This window comes from Patagioenas fasciata, chromosome 2 (genome assembly GCF_037038585.1).
Source record: "Patagioenas fasciata isolate bPatFas1 chromosome 2, bPatFas1.hap1, whole genome shotgun sequence".
NCBI classification, from domain to species: Eukaryota; Metazoa; Chordata; class Aves; order Columbiformes; family Columbidae; genus Patagioenas; species Patagioenas fasciata.
In genome coordinates, this window is record NC_092521.1 from 133,333,930 (window position 1) to 133,357,781 (window position 23,852).

The 23,852-nt window shown below is 36.4% G+C and overlaps 1 protein-coding gene across 1 annotated transcript in view; it reads left to right on the plus strand.

Moving 5' to 3' along the window:
- The window catches only part of HIBADH (3-hydroxyisobutyrate dehydrogenase), an 82,470-nt gene that overhangs the window by 10,564 nt on the left and 48,054 nt on the right, over window positions 1-23,852 (plus strand). The window contains exons 3-4 of the mRNA XM_065831384.2: window positions 2,389-2,498; window positions 4,970-5,091. Of these exons, the coding sequence (XP_065687456.1) occupies window positions 2,389-2,498; window positions 4,970-5,091 (232 nt within the window). The remainder of the gene's footprint in view (window positions 1-2,388; window positions 2,499-4,969; window positions 5,092-23,852) is intronic.

A 23,852-nucleotide genomic window follows, 5' to 3' on the forward strand; every position in this document is an offset into this window, starting at 1 on the left:
ATTCAGTGAAATGGCATCTCAGGCAAGCAGAATTATTAATTGACAGATCATAAATACAGAGAAAAAATAGTGAAGCATATTGGAACAAATCTAAGAAGATGTGCATGCTGAAGGGCATAAAGCAATGACCAGTATGAGGAAAACTCTCCCCTATCCAGTTGCATACTGCAAAACTTTGCTTGAACCAGCAAGTTACCAGAATATGTACAGAACTTACTGGCCTGCTACTCTGAGCCAGTATGGTCTATACTAGTGATCAGCAATTAGTATTTGGTGTGTTTTTTTAAAGTTACACACATACTCTTAATGATTGCAAATGTTTAATGTTTTTTAATAGCTTTCAAATAATTTACCTTCGTTTCTGAGACAGGAAATCCCAAATAAAAAACAAGTTTTCTATGCTGCTTGTTGAACCAGGTAGATAGGTTTCCTCTGGGATTATTAATCGTATTTGTTGCAGTACCCAAAAGCCAAGAATGACAATTCCCACTTTAATTCCCACTTTTTTGCTTCATTCTTCCTCTCTCCTCTTCTAATAATACACATTGAGACCAAACCAAACTAGAGATACTTGGAACTAAAGACAAAGGTGTCATACTCTATTAAAAGAGCTAGGCTCTCTGGTCTCCAGGGGAGCAAATCATAAAATTAATTAATCGGGGATAGAAGCTTTTCTACTCATAATTGCCCCATTTATTCCTCCTAACCTGTGTTCTTTGGACTAGAGTATGTTTCCTTTGGTAACTGTGTATTATATTTTGTGTAGTATTAACTTAGACTTTCAAAACAGAAACTGCATGTTTCTAAGTCACATCCGTGTCAGTTTCGTGAGGTTTGTTTGGGGTTTTTTTGAGAGAGAGTGAGAGCTTTGCTCAGTAGGTATATCTGGTCTTGCCTTCTTTTAATTATTTTGCAATAAGTAAAACAGAAATCAGGAAGTTTATCATGCTGTATCCCAGAAATCCTTCAAGATATTTATTATGCAGCATTTCTTACCAGTAGGTATACACCTTACTTTCTTTGATGCTGAGACCTTATAAAAGAATTGTATATAAAAAGATGATATATTTACATAAATGCCTTTGGTATCAAAATTAACAAAAATTATAACAAATACCTGTAGTTAAAAATAGGTAAGGAATGGTGAAATGAGTTCATAAAGTTGTTTATTCGTCTACATTATGGAAAGGAACCAATTTTTGAGGTAGATGTTAAACCGCAATTTCTTCAACCCTACAGTCATGTGATATGGAAATTCTAATTTATTGACACTAATAACTGCATTTTATATTTTGCTTAAGACATTTCTTAAAGTTTAAAAACTCAAGGCATATATATCTAGAAGAATATATCATTATAATATTAAGGTTCTTCTTCAGCATTCAGCAGTAATAGCTGGAAAATAAATACTGTAAGCCCTATCCACAAACAAAATCTACTTTCTGCTCAGAACCTAATTCCTTTCAGTAAAACTACCTGAATGAGTGAAATCAGATTTGATTTTTGTGAGCTGAAGATATAAGAATAAGCTGAAGGTTTTTGTTGCTATTTTCCCTGAGCTGTGAATGTGCTAACAGTGCATTTTTTTAAATAAATGAATTATTTAAAACCAGTACTGGACAAAAGTATCAGTGGTAGATGCCTTCTGGGTAAAACTCTGCGTTCTTTGAGTTCATTGGCAAAACTCAATACTTTAGCTGTTGGTATTTCACTTGCTGTGTACGTACCTTAAATACCATACTGCTGCCTCTGAGAATGAGCTGGGGAAGGTAAGTTAGGTGTGTTTATTTAACAACAGATAGATAGCAACATATTTTGAAACTTATTCAGACATTTTTGGTGAAGTATGCTTGAGCCAATAATTTTCTTTTTTTGAAAATGTCAGCCATAATATGAGAATTACCAGTTTGTCTGATTTTTTTAGGGAAAGGCTTAGAAGTACATTAAACCTTTTTTCTTTTTTTTCCTCAGTCTTCCTCTCTTCCAGTGCTGTATATAAGCCAAGGAAAAGAGTGAGATTTTTGTCATCCTTAGTGTTGTCCCTCTTTAGAAACATTGTGGAGTGGTATTTTGTACAGATGCATTGTTTACAATTAATTGAAGATTCACGAATGGGTTGATGTGATGCAAGCATCCCTACTGACAGATGTTCTGGAGGAACTTCTGTAACATGACATCCTTTTCATTTTTTGAAATTTTTTCTGTTGCTGTAGCCAATTAGTTGACATTTCCATTATGAGGCCAGAGTTTGTCTTGTATTCTAATTTTTCACCTAGCTTGGTTGTGACTGGTGGCCTGCAAATACAAATAACAAACCCAGCAAACATGTTTGACATTTCTTTTTCAGAAAATGTAAGCTTATATAATTTTTTTTTTTTTCTTTAAAAGGTAACAGAGTCCCCAGCAGATGTAGCAGAAAAAGCAGACAGAATTATTACCATGCTGCCTTCTAGTCCCAATGTGATAGAAGTTTACACAGGAGCAAATGGAATTCTAAAGTAAGAATTTGCTGTAGTCTGGAGAATTCCCACCGTACTCAAAGCTGTGTTAACACAGTTTGTCAAATGATGACTGTTGCTGTAACTCTTGCTGTGCCTTCAGGGCCCTTAAATTGATGTCCTCCTCTGTTTTGTCACTATTGATATTTCTAATTACCTGAGTTCTCTTAAGCTGTGCTTGCTTTTGAATGGCTTTTGGCTAAAGTATTAATTATATTTTCAGTAGAATAATAGTTTATGTGAATTTGAGACAACTTAATTGACTATTATCTATCTTCTCAGTTGCATGTGTCTTTTATGGTAATGTAATGTGCTACAGATGGGTATAACTAAAATATTTGCTGGCAAAAATTATTTGCTCAAATACTTTTTTAACTTGAAATCCCATAACTGAAATGTTCTGAAGAGATGCCACTGTGTCTTATAATATTAATGTGCATTAACATAGAATGCCTGACAAGGCTTTATTAATTTCTGCTCTTATTATCTGTTTATTACACAAGAAAATATCTGAAGAGTCTGTTTCATCTGAAACGGTGTTTTTCAGCTTTTGCGGAGGGATTTCCACCAAGCCTAAAATCCATAGTTTGCAGAATTCTCTTACTCAGAGTTTTTGGACTTGCCAAATTAAAAAACAAATAATATTTAAAAGGCTCTTCTGGCCACATGTGCACTGCTCCTAGCGGGCTGACTAAGGCTACTGAATACTTTTGAGTATCATGTCGGATCTTACTGCTGTCCAGGTTAATAATGTGAAGAAACATTGAGCAGACAAAAGTAAAGTGGATTCTCTAAAACGTATGATAGCTTTTTTTAGTTATTGATTATAGGCAATATTAAGGTTCAGTATTTAGAAAATCAGATAGAAGAGAAGGATTTTCCGTTCTCTTTCCAATATAGAGAGTAATAGTTGCTTCCTTCCCTTCCTGCCTGTGGTTTAATTCCCCACAAAGCAGGACTGAGCAGCTTAGACCCTCCAGGGAAGAAGGGTAATTGGATCAGTCCCACAAAGCTGGGCAAACAGCTGTGGGAGAACTGGATCCAGGATGGCAGTGCTTTGAAGACCGATCGCCAGTGCTTAACTGATATAATACAGCCAGTTAATCTTTTGAGTACCTAGATGTGGAAAATCCTGCGGGGGAGCAGAGGATATGGTGAGCAGTCCTGTATTGCTGCAGTTTGCAACCTCCTTGTTCAAAAGAAGGAAGGGTAATTTGACAGTAGTGGTTAACTGTCACTCTGAATCACCTGGTCCTTGGTCACTGCTTTGACTTTGGTCATTTTCTGAAGCTTTTTAAGGTTTACTGAAGAAAACATTGATACTCTGGAGTGTTTAAGGGTTAGCTTAGTCATTTTGGTGTGTTACCAAGGAACCTGTGCCACTGCTCCTTGTCCTGAGCGTAAGGAGAGATGATGTAGGGCTGTCTGTCACCTAGTTGCACCAACTCATCCCTTCTGTGAAAAAGGACCAATTCTAGGTTACATAGTGCTGTTTGAGTCGGGAACTACAGTGTGGTCCACAACTGTATATATATATATATCAAGAGACTACTTCCAGCTATCTAGATAATTTGATTCAGTGAAATTCAATGTACTTCCAATAGCATGCAAGGTGCACAGAGGCTCTTCATATGTCAGGTGTAGCTTTAAATTATTCATCTTTTTATGACTGAAAAATTATGTTGTTTAATTTTTTGGTGTTTGCTCCTCCGGTGGACAATAAGTCATGGTGCATTTGAATGGAAAGAGAGATAAAAATATAATAACATAATAGATTTTCTTTATTGTTGAGTTCATAAAAAAATTTAATTACCTTTTTTTTTTTTAAACACATATACAACTTTTTGTGTTCTACAGTCTGGGATACAATTTTTCTGCCTAAATTTACTAGCTCACAATGGGAAAACTTAGCATTTTTTTCCATGCTTTGCTCTAAGTCTGCAGTGAGCTTTTATGGTGTTAGTTATGATCTTTATGTAGAATAAACTGTAGCAATGATTAAAAATTCAGTCAGGCTATTCTGATAAGAACTTGAAATATTCCATATCTATATAGAAAGAAAATCGTATCGTTATATATGAAACTTTAGGCCATATCAACATTTAATTCAGTTGCTTAGAACAGATCTTAGATGATCTGCATATGATATACTGCTCAAGCTTGCCTGGTGGAAGGTTTTCTAATGCACCCTTTTTGGTTTTTTTTTTGTTTTATTTTTTAATGATACTGTGTAAGAAGACCATCCTTTCTTGTGTTCAGGTTTTATTCTGTTTTGACTTACTCAAAATTGTGGAGTATGCATACCCAGAAGTACACATACTGAGCAGATCTTGCTCAATAGTTTAAAACTTTGTGTTTATTAGTGTACCAAGAAGTGCTTGTACATTTATCATGCTGAGGAAAGTCAGTACCATGGCAATAGTTGCAGATGTTTCATGCAACAAATACTTACTAATTAATCTTTATTTTAGGAAAGTGAAGAAAGGTTCATTGCTAATAGATTCCAGTACTATAGACCCTGCAGTTTCAAAAGAATTAGCCAAAGCCGTTGAAAAAATGGGAGCTGTTTTTATGGATGCCCCAGTTTCTGGAGGTAAGTCTTCATTAACATTAACATTTGGCTCATACTGGACATGTCTCTCTTTCCAGTCTCAGCCACCAATTTGTGCCCTTGTTGGTACACGTTGCTTTTCTTTGCTGTATGTACAGTATTTTTTTTGTTTGTTTGTTTTGTTCCATTACATTAAAGAAATGTATGTTATTTTAGGTATATTTTTAGAGTATAGGATTATTCTTTTGTGTTAGACCTGGAGAAACCAAGCTTTCATGTGATATGGTACAGTGGTCCTTTTAATTTAACTTCTGAAAGAAAATTGTATTTTTATACAGGTAATCATATCTCTTCTGTCTCCATCTGTTTTGTTTTGTTGTTTGTTTTTGTGTTGTTGTTTTGGGTTTTTTTTGTTAAGGAAAGACTGTTGAACATTAAGCAGTTCTGCTACTTTTTAATTAATTAAAAAGGAGAGAAGGAATAGGGAAGAAAGAAATTTGTTGTCAAGAAAAAACAGAGCTTTCCTCTGGTTTTATAGCAGTTGGAAGAATGTGGGTGATATTTGTGTATTCTTGAAGTTGCAAACTATTGATCTTGATTTAATTGCTTGTAAAAAATAGTATAGAGCAGAGAAGTCTTCCGTTTTATGGACAGAGGAAAGCAGAAGCATAAAATTGAGGTTTTGAAACAAAACCATAGCTGATTGCTGTTATTACTGAATTCTTCTCTAAAACCCCTAGGACTGGAAGGTGAGAAAACCTAATTTTTTACAATCCACTCTAAAAATTAATGTAAGTGGCATCATGAGAATTCTTTATTTTCCTGTCTTTAATGAGACAGTTCAGAGAGTTATACCTGAAAGAGAATAAAAATTGAAAGGATAGAAAAGAATTTGACCTTACAGAGTTTGTCAAAGATATGATGCACAAACTAGAAAGATCATAGCCGGAATTTCAGATAATGAAAATAAATGTAAGTGAGGAGCAAAAACTAACCATCTTTTTAATTTTCAACTGAAAACTAAGGCAGTATTTGGCACACACCAGATGCCAAAATTTTCATCCAAATTCTAATGTGAAAACAAAGTAGGAAAACCCAGGTAGGTGATATTGAAGAATATAATGGGGAAGACAAAATTGTTGCTTCCCAGCCAAAATATTAGTCTTTGTTTTATAAAGTTAGAGAACTTGTCAGCCTGGAAATAAAAAACACAGGAAAAAAGTCTATTGTGGGTGGATTATATATGTACCTGATCCTTTTCTGAACATAGCATGGCCTTCTACCTATCTGTTGGGCAATTCTGACATCTCTTATGTCAGGGGTGTCAAATTCATTTTCACCGGGGGCCACATCAGGACTGTATCAATGTAACTGCTCCTAAATTTATACAGTCCTAAAATTACTTTCGGCCCTTTGGAGGCAACTGCGAGGCTGATGTGCCCCCCCGCCCCGGTTAAAATGAATTTGAGACCCCTGCCTAAAGTGGTTGTCTTCAATCCCTTTGCCCCAGATATGTTTACCTGAGGGAATTCTTTACCTTTTGGAAACATCTGAAATTTGTTTTTACCTGTAAGTTTTTGCTTTGAGGCTGACTATGCAAAGAAAAAAAAAAAAAAAAAAAGAAAAGTTTAATTCCAAAACAACCCTAGCTGTTTTGCAGGTCTTTTTCCTTGATATATTCCTTAATAGTAATGCCGATACTGGGTTAATATGATACCATACAGTTGACTAGGCTGAATACAAATGTTGGTTTTGATGTTAGTGGTTTATCTAAATACAAATTATTTGCTGTTTAGTGTCTGTTACTGGTTGAGTGATATTCTGAAGGAGGGGGAAAGAATTGATGCTTAGCTTTCTAGTACATACTGTGTTTGTGAATGCCAAGGAGCGCTCTGTACAAACCATGTTTAAAGTGGGCAGCTGCTAAAAATGTGGAGAAGTTATGTTTAAAAAAAGCTTTAATGTTATGCTTTGTTCTTCTAATATTTCAAGACCTAACACATCAAGTCTTTGGGGTATTTTTGTAAGTCCTGACTGCATCGTTGGCCTTTAGACAAAACACTAAATGGAGAAATATGCTCAGCTCTCTAGAAATTGGCAGGCATTATTGTGTTGCTGTGCAAGGCAATGGGCTTGGCAGGAGCGTGAGGGAGGGAGGGCGTCTGTGGGAGGCAGCGAGGAGGAGGAGATAGCAGCAGGCCCCAACCGCGCTCTTTAGACCTGTCTGTTTACCAGCTGGTTTTGGCAGACAATTCCGCTTGTGTTTTTAGGTATTTGGGTGTTGTCTGATGGACATTAATGTTTATTTACACTGTGAACATGTTATTTCACAAACTAAATAGTATTTTGAAAATTACTTTGTCTGTAAGTCTTATGGAGAAATAGTGATGATTTTAATCCCGTCTTGACATTGCAAATTAAGTATCATTTTAAGGCCTAGCGTTAGTGCCAGATTTTAGTGGCTTGTTTGCAGCCTTACCCCCAAAAGATTCTCTCTCTTGGTCTTTTTCAGATAGGCCTGTGTGCCAATGTAGTAGTGTCATCTTCATATGATCGGCCTACAGTGTTTACTTGCAGCTCACAGTCAGGACCCATTAAGTAGAAGTTGATGCACCAAGTTACTATAGTGTTATTATTTATTAACTGACTTCAGAAAATACTTCTCATCCCAGTAGTTGCATGCAGATTATGCTGCTAATGCTGTCTAGAGAGAGCAATCACTTGACTCTGGGATTAGGATCTCTTGCAGGTCTGCATGAGAAAGCTGTGCCACAGTTCCCAGTGCTGCCCTTCTTTGTGAGCTTTGTGTGGGACAAATGAGAAAACATCTTCAAAATCTGTGATTATTTAATATATATATACTTTTTTAGTTCTAGAGGAGTAAATTTATCTTCTTGCGAAGACTGGATGCTGATTCTTTGTATGTATAGAAGGCTTTTAAAGCACACATTATCACAGAAGCATATTTAAAACTGACTTCTGTTGGCACTGAAGACACTACTGGCTGAGTAAGGAATCTAAATTTAGCCTTTAAGAATTGTGTCAAGTTTGTCCTCCCACAGATTTCACTGAAAGTATTATGCAGATTCTCAGCTTGCAGTCCAGAGCAAACTTTAGCAGTAATGTCACTGATGCTACTGTAACATTTCTCTCTTTTTAATTCAGTATACAAAATATGCATTTTCTGAAGTACAGTAGGTGAAGTATTTTCCTTATTTCTGATGTGGTGCTTTCTTCATTGTAGGCATTGTTAGTGTTCAGATATTACCTTTTGAACTTTTTCCCTTCCAGTAACTCTTGAAATTATTTCAACTCCTCTTTTACTTTAAATATGTTGTACTGCATTCTGCTGGAACTTCACGAAAAGATGTGACAGCTTGATTTGTTTTTCTGGCTTTGGAATTATGCATAAACTGTTTTCAGTTCTCTTGTAAGTATTGTTCTTTAGGTCAGATAATGAAACATGGGTAGATCTTTTCCCTCACAATCTACTTTAGCCAAGATAGTCATCAACAAAAAAGTCAGACTGTTAATTGTTAATAAGAGCTGCCATGTAGAGAACTGTAGTCATGCTAAAATGGTAATAAACAGTGGAATAAAACTTTTTTTTTTTTGTAGGAACCATGGGCTGGAGCTGGTTAGAAAAGGTTGGAGTTTCTATTCCAGCTGTCATTTCAAACTGTTTCATCTTATAGTACTACTTCCATAAACTCAAGCTAACTGTTAAGGGATGGAAAGAATATCAGTGGTAACACAACAAATTGAGACTTCAGCTCTCTGGTAATGGAGTAAAATGTGAGCCCTCGAAGAGTGAATTGCAGACTTATTCCATGTATGGCCAAGTCTGTACTTAACGTGGAGCTAAGAATGTTTAGAAATACTGTGAAGATCTTTTCTTTTATGTCCTTTCAAAAAGCAATATATGTCATGGTTGCAGCTTTAAAAAAAAAATAAATAAATAAAAAGGTCACTCTCTCAAAACTGGAGAGGAGAATGAGAGAATGTATTTCAATGGCATGACCAGACTGAGAGCAGAGATGAAGCAGGCCAAACAGAATAATTGGTGAACATGTTTCTGTTACTTGTATATTGAAGGTTTGATGCAGTATGTTTTCCAAGGGAAGAAGAGGAGAGGACCTTGCAGAGGTGTTAAGACTGTGTCTGTGCACACTAATGCTTTCAAAGATGATTTGGAAGACTAGACTAAATAATAAAAAATGAGTTATTCAAATGTTGCATCTCTTAGCTTGTAAGTTCTATTGTAATAACAAAGCATGATCAATATGTTTGCCAGAATAAACCTGGTTAATTGACCTCTCTTCTACTGGAGAGTCTTCATAGAGCTACTTTTTTGCTGGCTTTCCTAGGCTGTATCTGCTTTGTTTATTTAGCTTTATGTATTTTTTAGACAAATGCAATCTTATGACTTTATAGGAGTGGAAGAGTTGGTTGATTGATTGAACATCTCTAATTTGAGAGATTAAGTACTCTTTTTAATTAACAGAAGACATGAAATAAGGATTTTCCTGTATTCAGTGATATAGAGATTTTTTTTTTGCCTTTGGCTTTTTGGTTTGCTAATGCAGTGATGGAGTATCTGTTAGGATCCTTGAAACACTGTCAAGACAAACCAGGTTAATTAATTTAGTGCTAATAATTCTGACTTATCCCCTTCAAGGGCAGGTGTTCTTGTTGGTGAGGAAAAGGTCTAAAAGCGTAGCAATATCTGCTCCATTGTTATTTCTGAATTTATGCTTCTATGCTTTACTTTTAAAGCCTGAGTGTGTGTAGAGTGGCCACAATGTTCTCTGTGCTCCTAGTACCAAGCATAGCAATTTCACATCGCTGCTGCTCTTCCTCAGTTGCTCCGTGTCTTGCCCAGTGTTTTCTTTCTTGAAATGTTTCTTAATTTCTGTGTTTACATTTTTGCTGAATGCATCTGATCACATTATTTTTTTTTGTGAAGTTTGTGATCTAAGGATGGTAGGAGAAATTGAGATGTACAAACTTCATGTTAAAGGTATATGAAACATGTTATTGAGTTATTCTGAATTTTAGATGAGGTAAAAAGAAGTAACTGATAACAAAAAAGGGAAGGATTGGGTGAAGCAAAATGAGGACAAAGAAATACGTAGAAATCAAAGATGCATAAAAAGCTTCTAATTTCTAATAACTTATGTTTAAAATTATTTAATAATGTTTGTCCAAAAAAAGTCTGGTTTAATAGACCTCTTTTGTTGGAAAGAAGATGGAAAGGAATGGAGATCTTGAAAATGTTACACATTGGCAAAATGTGTATTTTGACACTAGGGAGGGAGGAAATATAAAGCCTGTGCAGAAACCACAATGTTGGCAGCAGCAATGAGTTAGATAGTACATTTACTGATTTGCTGACTTCGCACGTGTATTTTTCTTCTGTGAGTCTGTTATGCTTTTTGTTCTATTTTATGAAGACTGCAAAAGGTAGCAGAAGGCAAGGAAGAATAAACAGATTTGTTGAGAGTATCATCTAAAAGTGTTCAGTGGGGTGGAGACAATTGTTCCTGCAATGACTAAAAGGGTGGAATGACTGATCTTATTAAAGTGTTGTGAATATTTTGGCTATAAAACTGCGTATAGTCTGGCCAACTAGTGACCGATGTGTGGGGAGACGTATCTGTCTCCATTTATTCGAAGGTGTAAAGATGAGTTATTGAGGCTGGCCCAGTGAGATCTAACCAGGAATAATAGGCTGGAAATTATTAAGGAAAGAAAAATGCATGCTGCATCTACCAGGAAAAACTTCCTAACAACATTCTTCATACACTGTGGAATAATTTTTCAAAGGAGATGGTCGAAGCCAAGTATCTCAACATGCTTTAAACGGTAATGGTCAAAGTGCTTGGAACTATTCTGGAGGGAAAAATCTTTAACTGGCAGGAGGATGATCTAATAGGTCTTTTCCATCTCTAATGTCTACAATTCTGTTGTGTTCTCACACATGGTGTTCAAAAACAGTTAACAGAAAACTGTCCAGATGGAAGTTAAAAATCCCTGTGGCACTCTTTGAAAAAGAATAAGGGATAACTGCAGAATTAGAGCCAACATTCCTTTTCTTAGTAAAACTGGTTCTAATATCCATGGCTGTATATGAGCTGTTCCTGCATTCCTAATAGTGGCTCTGTTTGTTTGTGGTTACTTTCATGCTAATAGCTGTGTCATCCTGTCAAGTGTTCTGAGATACAAAGAGTAAGAAACATCCACACATTTCAGCCTGCCGTAAGTCCCAGGGAATAAAAATTAATTTAATTTTTAAATTTTTAGTTACTTCATTGAGAGAACTTTTAATGTTAAAGAGTTGCAGGTGGTGTTTGGGAATGTTTCTGGAATGCAATGATGACTTTGAAGCTTTCTACAAAGTTTGTTTTGGTTTAAATGTTCACAGGCTGTTTTTTCTCTCTTTTCGCTCTTTAAACAGAGCATCTTGTTCAAAGTGTGTATTTTTCATTTAGCTGAAAAATCTAGCATGACTCCTGTGCTTGGGACACTGAAGATGATGAGCACCGGACCTTAATAACCTCCTGACTTCTCCCGACTCCTAATTCTGTACTATGCTGAATGTGGATGGCACGTGCGTGGCACCAAGCCTGGCACCACAGCACACCTGAGCAGCAAGTACAGACTGGAAGGTGCAGCACAGAGTAGACCTGGGAGTGTACTGTGCCTGCAAGGCAGCATTCAATGTGGGGACCGCCCCCACCAGCTACAAGCATTGGAGGTGCCACAGGAGAAAACGCACTTATTCTGGATCTTAATGCAAAGCAGGTTTACTTGCAATTCAGTCTTGACTTAAACAGACTTTTCCAGACTGTAGATGCAAGTCCTATTAAAAAAAAAAAAGTCCAGAGAAACCTGATTCATTTAAGTGGATTTGGCCACTGAAGACTTAGAATTGCATGTTTTATTTTGTCTCTTATTCAGCAAGGGAGATCTGCAGATCTTACTCTAGACACAAGAAGAAACATTGACATCCTAAGTACCTGAACCAAAGTCTTAGGACACGTTTGTGCAAACTACTCTGTGTTGAAGGAGACTCCTTTGTAGGCCCATTAAATACTTCAACAATTTTAAAGGAGTTAAAAAACCCAAATCAAACCAAAACAACAAATGAGGGAAACTTTGCAGGCAGGAACAACTGCCATTTTCTTGTAGTGCAAGCCTTGAAAGTAAATTGTTTGTTGATCCCCTAGATGGCTGAATCCAGGATCAGTAGGAATGAAAGTTGATCTGTTATTGACCCCCATCTAGATGAGGCTAGTAACCTGGGTTACTTGTGTTTCCTTTTTAAAGTCAGGGTGACGAGTTTGGCAAGGATGGGATTTATGTGTGATGATATCACATGATGATCTGGAACCACTCTAAGTCACTGGTTCATTGCAGAAAGTTCTCTTGTAGTGGAAGGCATCTGTATGTCTTGACAAGTCTCTTAAGTTGTGTTAATAAAAAAGAGGAGGATGTTTGAACACTGTTTCCTCTGCGCATTAAACTAATATCTGAAAATTACTCCATGTTCATAGTACTTACTGCAGTTTTGCTCGTTGCGAGACAATTAGATAGACTGAGCTTTTGTCCTTAGCAAGACTGCTCCTGGTTAATCCACAGAGAGCTCATAGAAATGTAAAGATTTCCTAATTTTTCCTCCTCCAACCACATTTTAAAAAAAAATTATTTATATTATTAAATAAAAGCATAAGGGAAACAGTATTGCCTTTTACTCTTGATAAGCATATAGGATTCAGCTGTGAGCATAGAAACTATTTAAATGTTCGCCTTTCAGTTTGTGCAACAGTGTTTAGTCCTGTTGGCTCACCGCTTCGATCCAGTGAAATGCAGAGGACGGAAGAGTCATGCAGTTCCAGAGCTGAAGAAAGAGTTTTTAACTACAGTTCTCTTCATGCCAAGCACAACATAGGACCTGAAGTGAAAACAAAATTACTTACTGCACTGTATTTGACCTACAACTTTAACCCTTAAAACTTAGTTATCGTGTTCATTCCTGTATTTTCGCTGGGACAGAGCTCATGGAATTTTCTAGACTTTAGACAGCTTTAACCTGTATCTGTTCATAAGAAGAGTTAAAGAGTGGCATGACAGGAACAGTGTAATGCATGGAAATGTCACCCTACTGCTGACCCTTCAGTTTCTGTTCCTGGTTCTGTAAGCAGTTGTATTTTAATTATTCTGCACTGTGGAAGAATGTTAAATTTCTCTGCAGTAAAATGGGGAGGGGAGCGTGAAACACTGTGTAATGCTTTATTAAAACCTTTATGTATTTTAAATAAATCTATGTAATGATTTTGTAGTATCCCTTTGTGTTGTTTAAGTGTTGGTAAACTAATTTTTTTTTTTTAATGTGTAGTTGAGGTCATTGGCCAGAATACTGTCTTGCATGCAGATATTATCTATTTGCTTCATTTGATATGGGTTACTGCAAACTGTGTAAGATCCTAGTTACTCAGTAACTATGTAGTTTAGCCATATGCAGTCAGAAACAGCACATTTTTGCTATCATTTTGTTTTCAATCTGTGTTTCCTTTGCTTTCTGGGAATGTGTAGTGGGAATGTGTGGCTGGTGGCTCTTAGTGTATTTGCCAGTGGGAGTACAGAGGTCACATTGGCTTTGTACTACCCATGTTTCATTTGTGTTAGATTTCTTCGTTTTGCTTAAAATCATGACTTTTGAGAAATCAATATAAAAGTAACTTGTAGATAATCTGTACAGGTGTATGACCATACATAGCTCTTCAAACTTGGTTGATTTCTGATGTCCAGCATTTTTCTGATTAAACTATTTCCCAAAATTGCTACAATTTCTAGTAGTCTGAAAGAAGTATTTGGGAACAGCTAAATGCTTTTTGTTTTTTTTGTTGTGTATGCTGGAAGCATGGAGATTCCCTCTCTCCTTTAAAAGTTGGAGGACAATTGCAGAAAGGAATTTTCAGTAGTGTTATCAGCATGTGAAACATTGTAGTAATAGAGCTCTAGTTAGAGTAAACTAGGAGTGTGTATAGCTTTCCTATTTCTGCAGATAACTCATAATTTGTATTAGTGGGGAGCTAGGGGTGATGCTGGGGCAGTGGGAAGGTTTAGTAGCAGAAGCACTAAATGAGAAGCTGATGTGAATTTGGCAAGCAGGAGAGTTTCCTGAGATGGAGCATCCTCTCAGCAGCCTTGGCCTGGATCCTGGTTGCCTCCGAGGGCTCCCACCCTGTCCAAGATGGAAGTTCCCACAGAGAGCACTAATGGCATCTCTCACTGCCTCAGTACATCATGCTAAGGCGAGGGGCTTGACTGCTGTGACATATTGCAATAGATGCCTCCCAGGGCCAGAGTGAACATACCTGATCACTGGAATACATAACTCCCGTGCTATAATGAACTGGAATATAGGAAGGCATTTCTATGTGTGCGGTGACTGGCACACATAATAAAGAACGAGGTGATTAATCTGTTACTGTTTGGTCACTGGCACTTTTTTCCCACTGTATTAGTATGCTTAACAATTCTTAACACTAAATGTGACTACATGCACTTACTAGGTTGTTTTCCTTAGTAGACAATTATACCAATCTTGAATGAGCCATTTTTTGGTGACTCGGTTAAAGGATTCTTGGAAGATTGAAACAGTAGGCAGCAAAGCTTGTTAAGGAGTTTTTATTTTACAAGCCCTCAAGAATTCAGAATATGGCTTGGTTACTACTTTAAAAAGTCCAAACGTCCCTTGTAGACTCCATTTCAGAGCCAGCATCAAATCTATGCTATACTTGTCTAAAAATCCAAACATGCACTCTTGGCCGTTACTGTTTACTGAATCAGAACCCTACTGTTTCCACTTGCACTGTATCTAATTTATCATAAGTGACCACAAAACCTACAATTATTTATATGTTGGCACCTAACAGCTCCACTATAGTTAAGGGTCTGTTGGCATTTCCATTATAAACTTTCCCTTTGAGAGGTTTATAACTTGGCGGTTGTACTTTTGCTTCAGGCTCAAATGTGCTATTTTCATCCAAGCACAAATTCTTCTACAGAATTTCATTTAAATCAGTTTGGCCATTATTTATTTTAGAGTGTGTATGTTGGGAAGTGGAAAGGAGCACAGTATTTAACTTTGGTTTCAGAAGCTTTTTGGTCAGACTATATAATGAAAGAAAAATGGTGCTTTTTATTTTATTTTGTAGGTACTTAACCCTTCCTTGGATGTGTCAAAGTTACTAAACCCATGCTTTTTCAGGCTGCCCCCAGTGCTCATGTGCCACACATTCACTCCCACTCACCCACCCGTCTCGCCTGCCCTTGCCCAGTGACATGCTTTGAGGAAGCATCCCCTGGCTTCTGGCAGCGAAAGGTTTTTGGGAAGGAGATGCAATAACACGCAGTGGATGCTCTGTTGAGAGGCCTCAAGCCAACCAGTCCAACCGAGGAACAGATGGAGCTTAATTGGAAAAAGACAGGCCGAATGCAGTTGTCAGTCCAATGTAACTCTGTGTGGTTAAGAGTGGCATTTCCTATGGCTCTGCCATTTCTTGTGGGATGTGTGTAAATTACTGCTTGGGTGCAGTAATCCTTGGAGTCTAGAAGTGGTGTGAGTTGCAGTTTTCCTTTGCTCCTGAATGCTGAACCACAGAGGAATTTCAGCTCTTTCTTAGTCATAAATTCTTGCCACAGCACTGGATTATTATGCTAATTAAATTCTTGCCACACAAATAATAGATATCTATAATGCTTCAGTACTAGTCATAGTAGCACAGTACGTGTTCTTTTACATCGTGGTTTAAGAATACAAAGAAGGGAAATTGTGTACAGAGAGGCAGAAGTTTTTATTAGACCAAATAATACAGCTGAAAATAGAAAACAAGTTTCTGAGTCAGTTCTTTCATCACATTGTGCAAGAAGCAGTAAAGTACAATAGCTTTTTTCCCCCCCCTTGCTATTGAATTACTCACAAGAAAAAGATACTCAATGGAAAACAAAGTGGGGAGAGGATATGTGGTTTGGCAGCTTCTTGTGAACTCATCATTTTGGCGTCTTCTTTTTTCAGGTAGTTAATGCAGATTACTGATTGAACAAACAAGTAATAAAATCGCATTTTTTGTGTTTTGTCTTCTCTTTATTAACAAGAGGGAGAAGGGAAGCAGGAGTGTAATTAATTATGGCAGTAGATACCAAAAGCTTATTGAATGCTTGAAACATTTGAAAGTCTTCTCAATCTTGCCTTTTTTTCCTTAATTCCAAATGTTAATGAATTCATAGATGAAACATTCCAAATTTTGAATGTTTTAGAGACAACTAATTTAAAATTTTATTAGTTTATTTTTAGTTTGTTGACATAAACGTTTAAAAGCACTGAAGTCTGAAACTTTAGTATATATTAAAACCTGCTATTTTCAGCTTTGGATTCGGGAAACAGAAGCTTACAGAAATAGCAAATGTCACAAAACACATGATTAGTTAATCACTATCAAAACTTTAATTTTACTGGTATTTTCACTGGTATCACTTTATTTCACTGGTATCACTTTATTGGTAAGGATCAAAAAATGTAAACTATATGCAGTCATATGAAAGAAAATCATTAGAAGTACCTTAATAGAGCACATCTATAAAGCTCCAATTCAGCATATAACACTTAAGCATCTATTTAAGTCTGTCCATTTCAGTAGGAATTTAGTGCAGGTTGAAGAGGTGTGTCCTCAGTGTCTGTTAAGTGTCTGGGGGGTAATCTGTCTGTCTTATACTACTGAGTTGCTATCTTTGAAACTCAAGAGTTTCAAAGCACGATGTAGAGCTGATATCCTGGGCATGATTTGGCTGGACTTTTTGTGCAGCTATAAGCTAGTCGTTTTAATTATTTGGAAATGCCCTTCATCCCAGCCTAAACATAGAGGATTTATTATTTGCTGTCACTTAAGTTCAAGGATTTGTCGTTTGCTATTTTCAGCATCTAACCTTACTGATACATAATTTAAACCTTGCTAAAATGTAACTCATCACAATGACTTCTTCCTGCCTTTCTTGGAAATGGGATAGTATTGCATTAGAATATTTTATAGTTATTTTCAAAACAATGTCTCCTGCAAACATGACCTTGAAGCAAAACTATGTATTTAGGCTTTGCAAGGTGCTATGTTTCATTGCCACTCTATTTGTGTTTCTTCATCACAACAACAGCTGACTCACTTTAAATGCTTCCTAACTCTCTAATTGAAGCAGAAATAATGTCCATTTTCCCCCTCCCTTCATCCACTCTAGTAGGTATACTGCTCGGTCTCGTGAGGTTGCAGCTGGGAATGAGCATTCTTGAATCTCTGTCACTTTATTCTATAACAACTTGAGTATCCTCTACATTGGCTGATGAAATAAAATGCTTTTTCTAAATTCCAGTTCTTGCCCCAGGTTTTCAGTGACAAAATACACAGGATTGTGGGAGGGAAAGAGAACAGGAGAAGGTTTATTAGCTGAAAGGTACTTGTCTGGAAGTTCCTGGCATAGACTGCAGTTGCAAAAGCAGCTGCAATGTGTGTTTCTTTTATTGATGCCTGGCTTTACTGTAGAGTTTTTACTGTTTGTGTAGGTTGCTAAAACCACTGTACTTTGCGACTTTGCCAAGTATTATTAGAATGTGTATCTGTACTGACAACTCTCCCTAGGAAGGTATCTACCTGCTCTTGGTCACCTGCATGTGCTGCTTCAACTGGATCTGGACTTCCCAAGCTCAGGATAAGGGCAATACAACTTGGATACCTTAGAACTCTGGAGCTAATTTGTGCAGCCCATCATTACTCTGCCTTCCTAATCAGATAGTTCCTATGAGGGCCAACAAATTTAATTGCCACTATGAATAAATACTCTCTATCATGAGATAGAACTCCATAGTTCTTATGTATTTAACTAAGCTGCATCGAAATTAAGCTTAGGAAGAGGGAGAATTAAGCTGGAGAAGTCACAGTTCAGGCATGAAGACCGTCTTTGTTAGTGTTGCACACAGGCTCTGAACATTTTTCTTTTCCTTGAAAACCAAACAAAAGTGAACAAACTAAAATGGCCAAAAAGACATAAACATGCTCCCCAAAAAAGCAGTCTCTGATTTTCTTTTCTTGTGTTAATTTTCATATACTCATGGAAACTTCTGTAATTTTTCCCAGAATGTAGAAACTGTCAGGATTGGCTCACCATTACCTGTGGTTTAGTGTACTGTAGAAGGATTTTCAGAAGTGCACAAAATACATCACATTCAGCCATTCCTCTTAACTCAAATGGGAGATTATTTCCAAAAAGAAAACCAGTGGCTTAAATCTGAAGTGAGAGGATAGACATACAATATATCTGGTGTATTTAATTGATGATAGTGGAAATGCTATAGACAATATAAATAACTGCTACTCCTTCTAAAATATAAGATATTATAAAAGAGTAACTTATTGCGATAGAGTAAAATAATATCACTTTATATGAATTAGTGTTCTAGTTATTAACAGTTAATGTTTCATGTTTCATTTTCTCCTTCCTCTTCACTTTGACTCCATGTACAGCTCAGTCAGCAGCAGTTCTGTAGTATGAACTTCTTAATGAGCAGAGATGTTGCAAAATGAGCTTTATGGATTTTTTTTCTTGCTTTCCCTAGTACTGTAGCATATTTTAAACCTCTTATTCATGTAGAAGAGTAAATAAGGATTTAATTGCGGTTCTCCACTCAATGCTAAGCCAGATACTTGGCATACAACTGTCATAGGGTTTCTTTCCTCTGCCTTGCAATAACCTTAACTTGACCTAAAATGAGCAATTTCTGTAGGGATTGCAATGTCTCAGGCTTAGAAACATTCTTGTCTGTGACTTGGTGGTTGCTTCGCATGTGTGTATGTTTTACATGACATCATAGTATCTGTACTATCAGTTCTTAACAAAGACAGGAAAACTAGTTCCACGTATTTTAATGCAATTTGCATTAAACTGCTTCCATATACTCAGTGGAACAGCAGAGACATCTTGACACTGTGTTTTCCTTTTTAAATAATATATGCTGGAAATACAGTAGGTTTAAGATATCTGTCTATCTATTTCATTTCAAATCCATTTAAAATACTGATCATAATTCATGTTCCCTCATTCTTTCCACATTTAGGGGTGTTACCTGGGTTTGGAATAGCCAGCTGTCTCAAACGCTATCCGCATTTTTAAAGGAATAAGAAGTCTTGGCAGACACTGGAACAATTAATTGGCTTTTTCAGCCAAGTCAGGTTAGGAAAGTGTTTTGTGGGGAGGGTGCTGGGTGGGAGGGAAATACAACCTCCTGGTTTCAAGTTTGAGTTCTATTAACCCTTGAGGAATGGTAGTCAGACTTTTTGCTAAGCACAATTCTCCATCTCTAACATTTATGAAATTTATTTCTTAAGTTAAAAGAGTCTAAACTATTAATATACGTGACAAATACATTTTCTTAGGAGGAGATGCTTGGGATAAGGTGTCAAGTGCTGAGTCTAAAACATGATGGATTTAAGAATATCTGAGGTGAAATAAGCATTAGAATCTCTTAAAGAATTCTAACCTCCTCCTAATATATAGTTTTAGAACAGAAAAAGGAGGAAGGCAGAATCTGAGGCACAGGATGATGCTGTCTTCCTTTTGAGTTAGGATAAAATATTTTGGTGTTGGACTTGCTGACCGCATTCCACAACTTGGCTTAATCACGGATGTTTAGTTAATATTTAATTCCCAGCTCCATAAGTTTGCTTGTTTTCATTCTATTACAAAACCAGAATGAGTACTAAACACCAGATTTTAATTACATATATGTTCTGGCATTCCTGAAATGTTTTGTTTGAAATATTGGAATTGTAATGCAGTCTGCTTTTTCACAATTCTGTGTGCCCTTTGGTGCCAATGAATCAGTTTATGGCAAAGAATTTTCAACACAGTTGCTTGTAACAGTTGGATGCTTTTGTTGTTGGAGACTGTTTGTTTGTTTGTTTATTTCAATTGTCCATTATGGAGTAAACTACTAGTAGTTTAGACTGGAAACTGTAAAGTTAAACTTTTTGGAGTTGTTAGTGCCCCAAGTGGGAATATAAACCATATTGAACAGAATTTATTTAGCCTATTAAAAAGTCAGCCTAAAACTACATTTAATTAGTTTACACTATTACATCACTTCTAGCAGGGAGTAGAACTTATGCAGAGTAAAAGGAGCTCTATCAGGTGAGCTGACTGTGGCCCATATGGGGCTTTAAGATAATGATGAGTTTAAATTTCCTCTTAGAGCTAAGTGAGAATAAAACTGGAGGCAATAAATACTCTTGGCCAAAGCCATTAAATGAAAAAGCTGGGAATTCTCCAGCTCTTGACTTAAATTGTTTGTTTATCAGCTGGCGCCTAGTCTGGAGTCAAGAGCTGGAGATTTCTATCTGTGACAGAACTTTGAAACTCTTGCAGGACACTTTCATTTTAACTTAAGGTAACTTGAGTTTATAGCTTTGGCTTTAAAGATTACTAATGATTTACTCATTTCCTTACCATTTAACCAGAGAGGACTTTTTCCCAGGAAGGGATCTGTGTTTATTTAGGGCCTTTGTCTGCGGAGGGATTAAAAGGCAGCCCACCAGCATTGTGAACTTGATGGTAATAAAAGGTCACCAACACACACCATAAAAATGTTCTTACTATGGAATTAATTATACAGTGTAATTTTACAAAGCATTTCAGTAACCTTCCTTTTAGACTTCTGCGGTATTTGATTTTTCCTCAAATGGGGAAAAATTCAACTTTGGCATCAATCGTGCAAATTAGACTCTGTGTGTATGTGGACAACTGTTTACAGTATAATATACTCATCGGCAAGTTCAACTTGCAATTCAAAACAATTGTAAAATTCCAGCTGAGGTTAGGTCTTGACATGTGAACTTAAAAACTTAAAATACTGCACGCTAGGAGCAGCAGAATGAAAAAAGACTTGTTAGCTAAGAAATGCAAATTATTAACTTAAACATTGTTGCCATGTTTGGTATTTTAATAGAATATTACCTGCTTTCCAAGCTGTTAAACACTGTTCAAACAGAATTCTGTTATTTTTTCTGAGCCACCAGGTGGCATTGCAGCCCAGCCTGCTCAAAATTGGCAATTGATAATTCATAAAAAGATTTGTACAAAAGACATTTCTCCCTTCCATCCCGTTCATATGCTCTAACTTTCAGGGCTTAATTTAGAATATTTGATAATGAGGATTAATATTCCTAAAAACCAAAGTGATTTTATTCTAGATTTTGTTTACAAAACGTAAGAAGTGATAAAATTGCTATGTCAGTTTATTGGCAAAGCTTTTTTTGCTTTGACAAGGTGATAACAACAGAATCACGTTCCTCACTTAATGAATGAGCTTAGATTCATCCACTGTGAAGATCACAATAATTTCTTAAAATATGTGGAGTGGACAGGGATAGAAGAATATGTAGAGGAATCCATGTGTTTTCCTGTGTTGAGTACAATGATATCTTGCTATATTCAAAATAAAGATGAAGAAGTAAAATTATGAAGTTGTTTTTTTCTTCCTCTTCTGCCTTAAGAATAAATCTTTCCTCCTTTTCCAGTTACCATTTAATCATACCCTCCAAACTGTTTTGTATATGGTTCATGAAAAATAACTGGAAAGTCATAATTCACCTATTAATTAATTATTAAATAGCTAGTAATATGTGCCATGTGACCTGTGTGACAAATTTAATACAATAACATAGTCAAAAACATGGTAAATTTCTAGTTTGAGTAAGTTTTCTATTTTTTAAATGTGTACTTTCATGCTTTCCCCTGAAATGGATGAATTTAAAGTGCTATCGCCATGATTTATCTGCAGTTTTACTAAGTGCCACTCCTGTTGTGCCATTACCCTTTTTCTTACGCCATTTAATGGGCATAACTCTTTAAGAAATGTATATGTTTTCAAAGTACATATCTCTGACCTCCCACCTTGTTGAAGTCCAAACATACAGGTTTTGCTGTAGTCTGAGTATCTGAGATGCAGCATAACCAAAATACTGAAAATTCTGATACTAAGGGAATAAGAAAAGCCCTATTTGATAATTTAGGTAATGCTCCCAGCAAATCATACTTTAACCTTGATTTCTTCACCAAGGAAAGTAGTAGCAGAATAGGTAATTGAGGCTTTTGACCCTGGATATTAAACTTTTAAACTTGATACAAGTCTGCCTCTAAGCTTTGTTGTATACTGATATTGCTGCTTACTTAACATCAAAAAGCTGTGGTAGTTTGCCTTTATAGATTGTGCCTGTGTTCTGGAATTGCCTCCTGCTGTCCTTCAACTGTTTCTTAGTTTAACGTGTTAGATTTTCTCATCAAAGCTTTTAAGCACAACATTTAGTTAACACTTGTTCTATCAAATCTGGTACAGTAGACTGGTTTGGAATAAAACTGTTATTTTCATTACCAAACACGATAGCTTGACAGGCCTCTTTCCCAGCACATCGTGGAGTTTTTTGTGTAATGATATGCACATGCAGATTTTACATTGCATGTAATCTTTATGTTTGCCCAGTTTGCAGTCATTGCTCTAGGACTAGAGTAAATGACTGGTTTTTGCCAAGATTCCAAAAGTAAACTGGCCTCATTAAAAATAATGATTGCTGAGAAAAGAATCTCTGTATGTCGGAGGGGTTTGCTTATAGACCTGTTTAACCATTACACAGTTTTGATTCCCTGTCTACTGGTTCTATTCAGTGTGACACCGCTGTTGCTGAGCACTGTTACAGGATTCACAGCACAGAGGTGAAAAAGCAGAAAGTCTGGAAAAAGTAAAATAAAAAATATAGAATAATAATATCAATTTAAGATCTGGTGCATTGCTTGAGCTAGCTAGATAAAAATTGTGGAGTGAGGGAAGGGAGAAGAACAAAGTAATAAAACATCATTTAATGACTTCAGAAAACAGAATTCTCTTTGACTTTTCATTTGATGTAATGTGTGTGTATACATATTGTGTCAAAGCCATGACAGTGCTGTGTATCGCATTTTTGAAGTAATTTGAGAAACATCTTTTTTAAAATAGAAAATTCAATAAAAGTGTATAATGGGAATGTTTAATTACTATAATCAGTTACAGCTACAGTCATTTAAGAGTGGCTGGATTTTATAGTATTTGTATACTTACTGCTTCGAACTTTACTAGAGTTATTTCCGACATAGTCACTTCTGATATTTTTCTTCCTTCTGTTTGTAAATGGTTTTGGCTTGGATCAGTAAAAATGGAAATGCTTAAATATGTAGCATGTGGTCTCTAGAAAATCTGAAAAGTGTTTGGATACTTTATTGTCAAAAGTTGTGGGTTTTTTTAAGATACATTTAGATGTATACAAAGGATCTGGCTATAGTTTAATGAAGCACTAGTTAGTGGCAGAGTAAAGATACCACACTAATGGAAACATGTGAAACTCCTGACCTCTGGTTTACACTCCAGCTCATATGTCCTTGGAAGTAAAGGTGGAGGAAGAAATTAAAGCTGCTTCCATAGAAAACACCCTCAAGCTTTTAAAGTAGATGTTGGGACCATTGGCTTCGCTATTTTCTGGGATAAGAGAATTATCATTTTGTAAACTGGGTATGAAATTGGTAAGTAAAGACATCATAAGGGACAACCTTAGAAGCCCCAGCGACTCTGAGCACTGAAATCTGCAGAATTCTCAGCTGGCATATGTTGGGTCGTGGCACAGGACTGAGAACAGTGAGGAACAGCATCTGCAAGAGGTGTAGTAACTTTT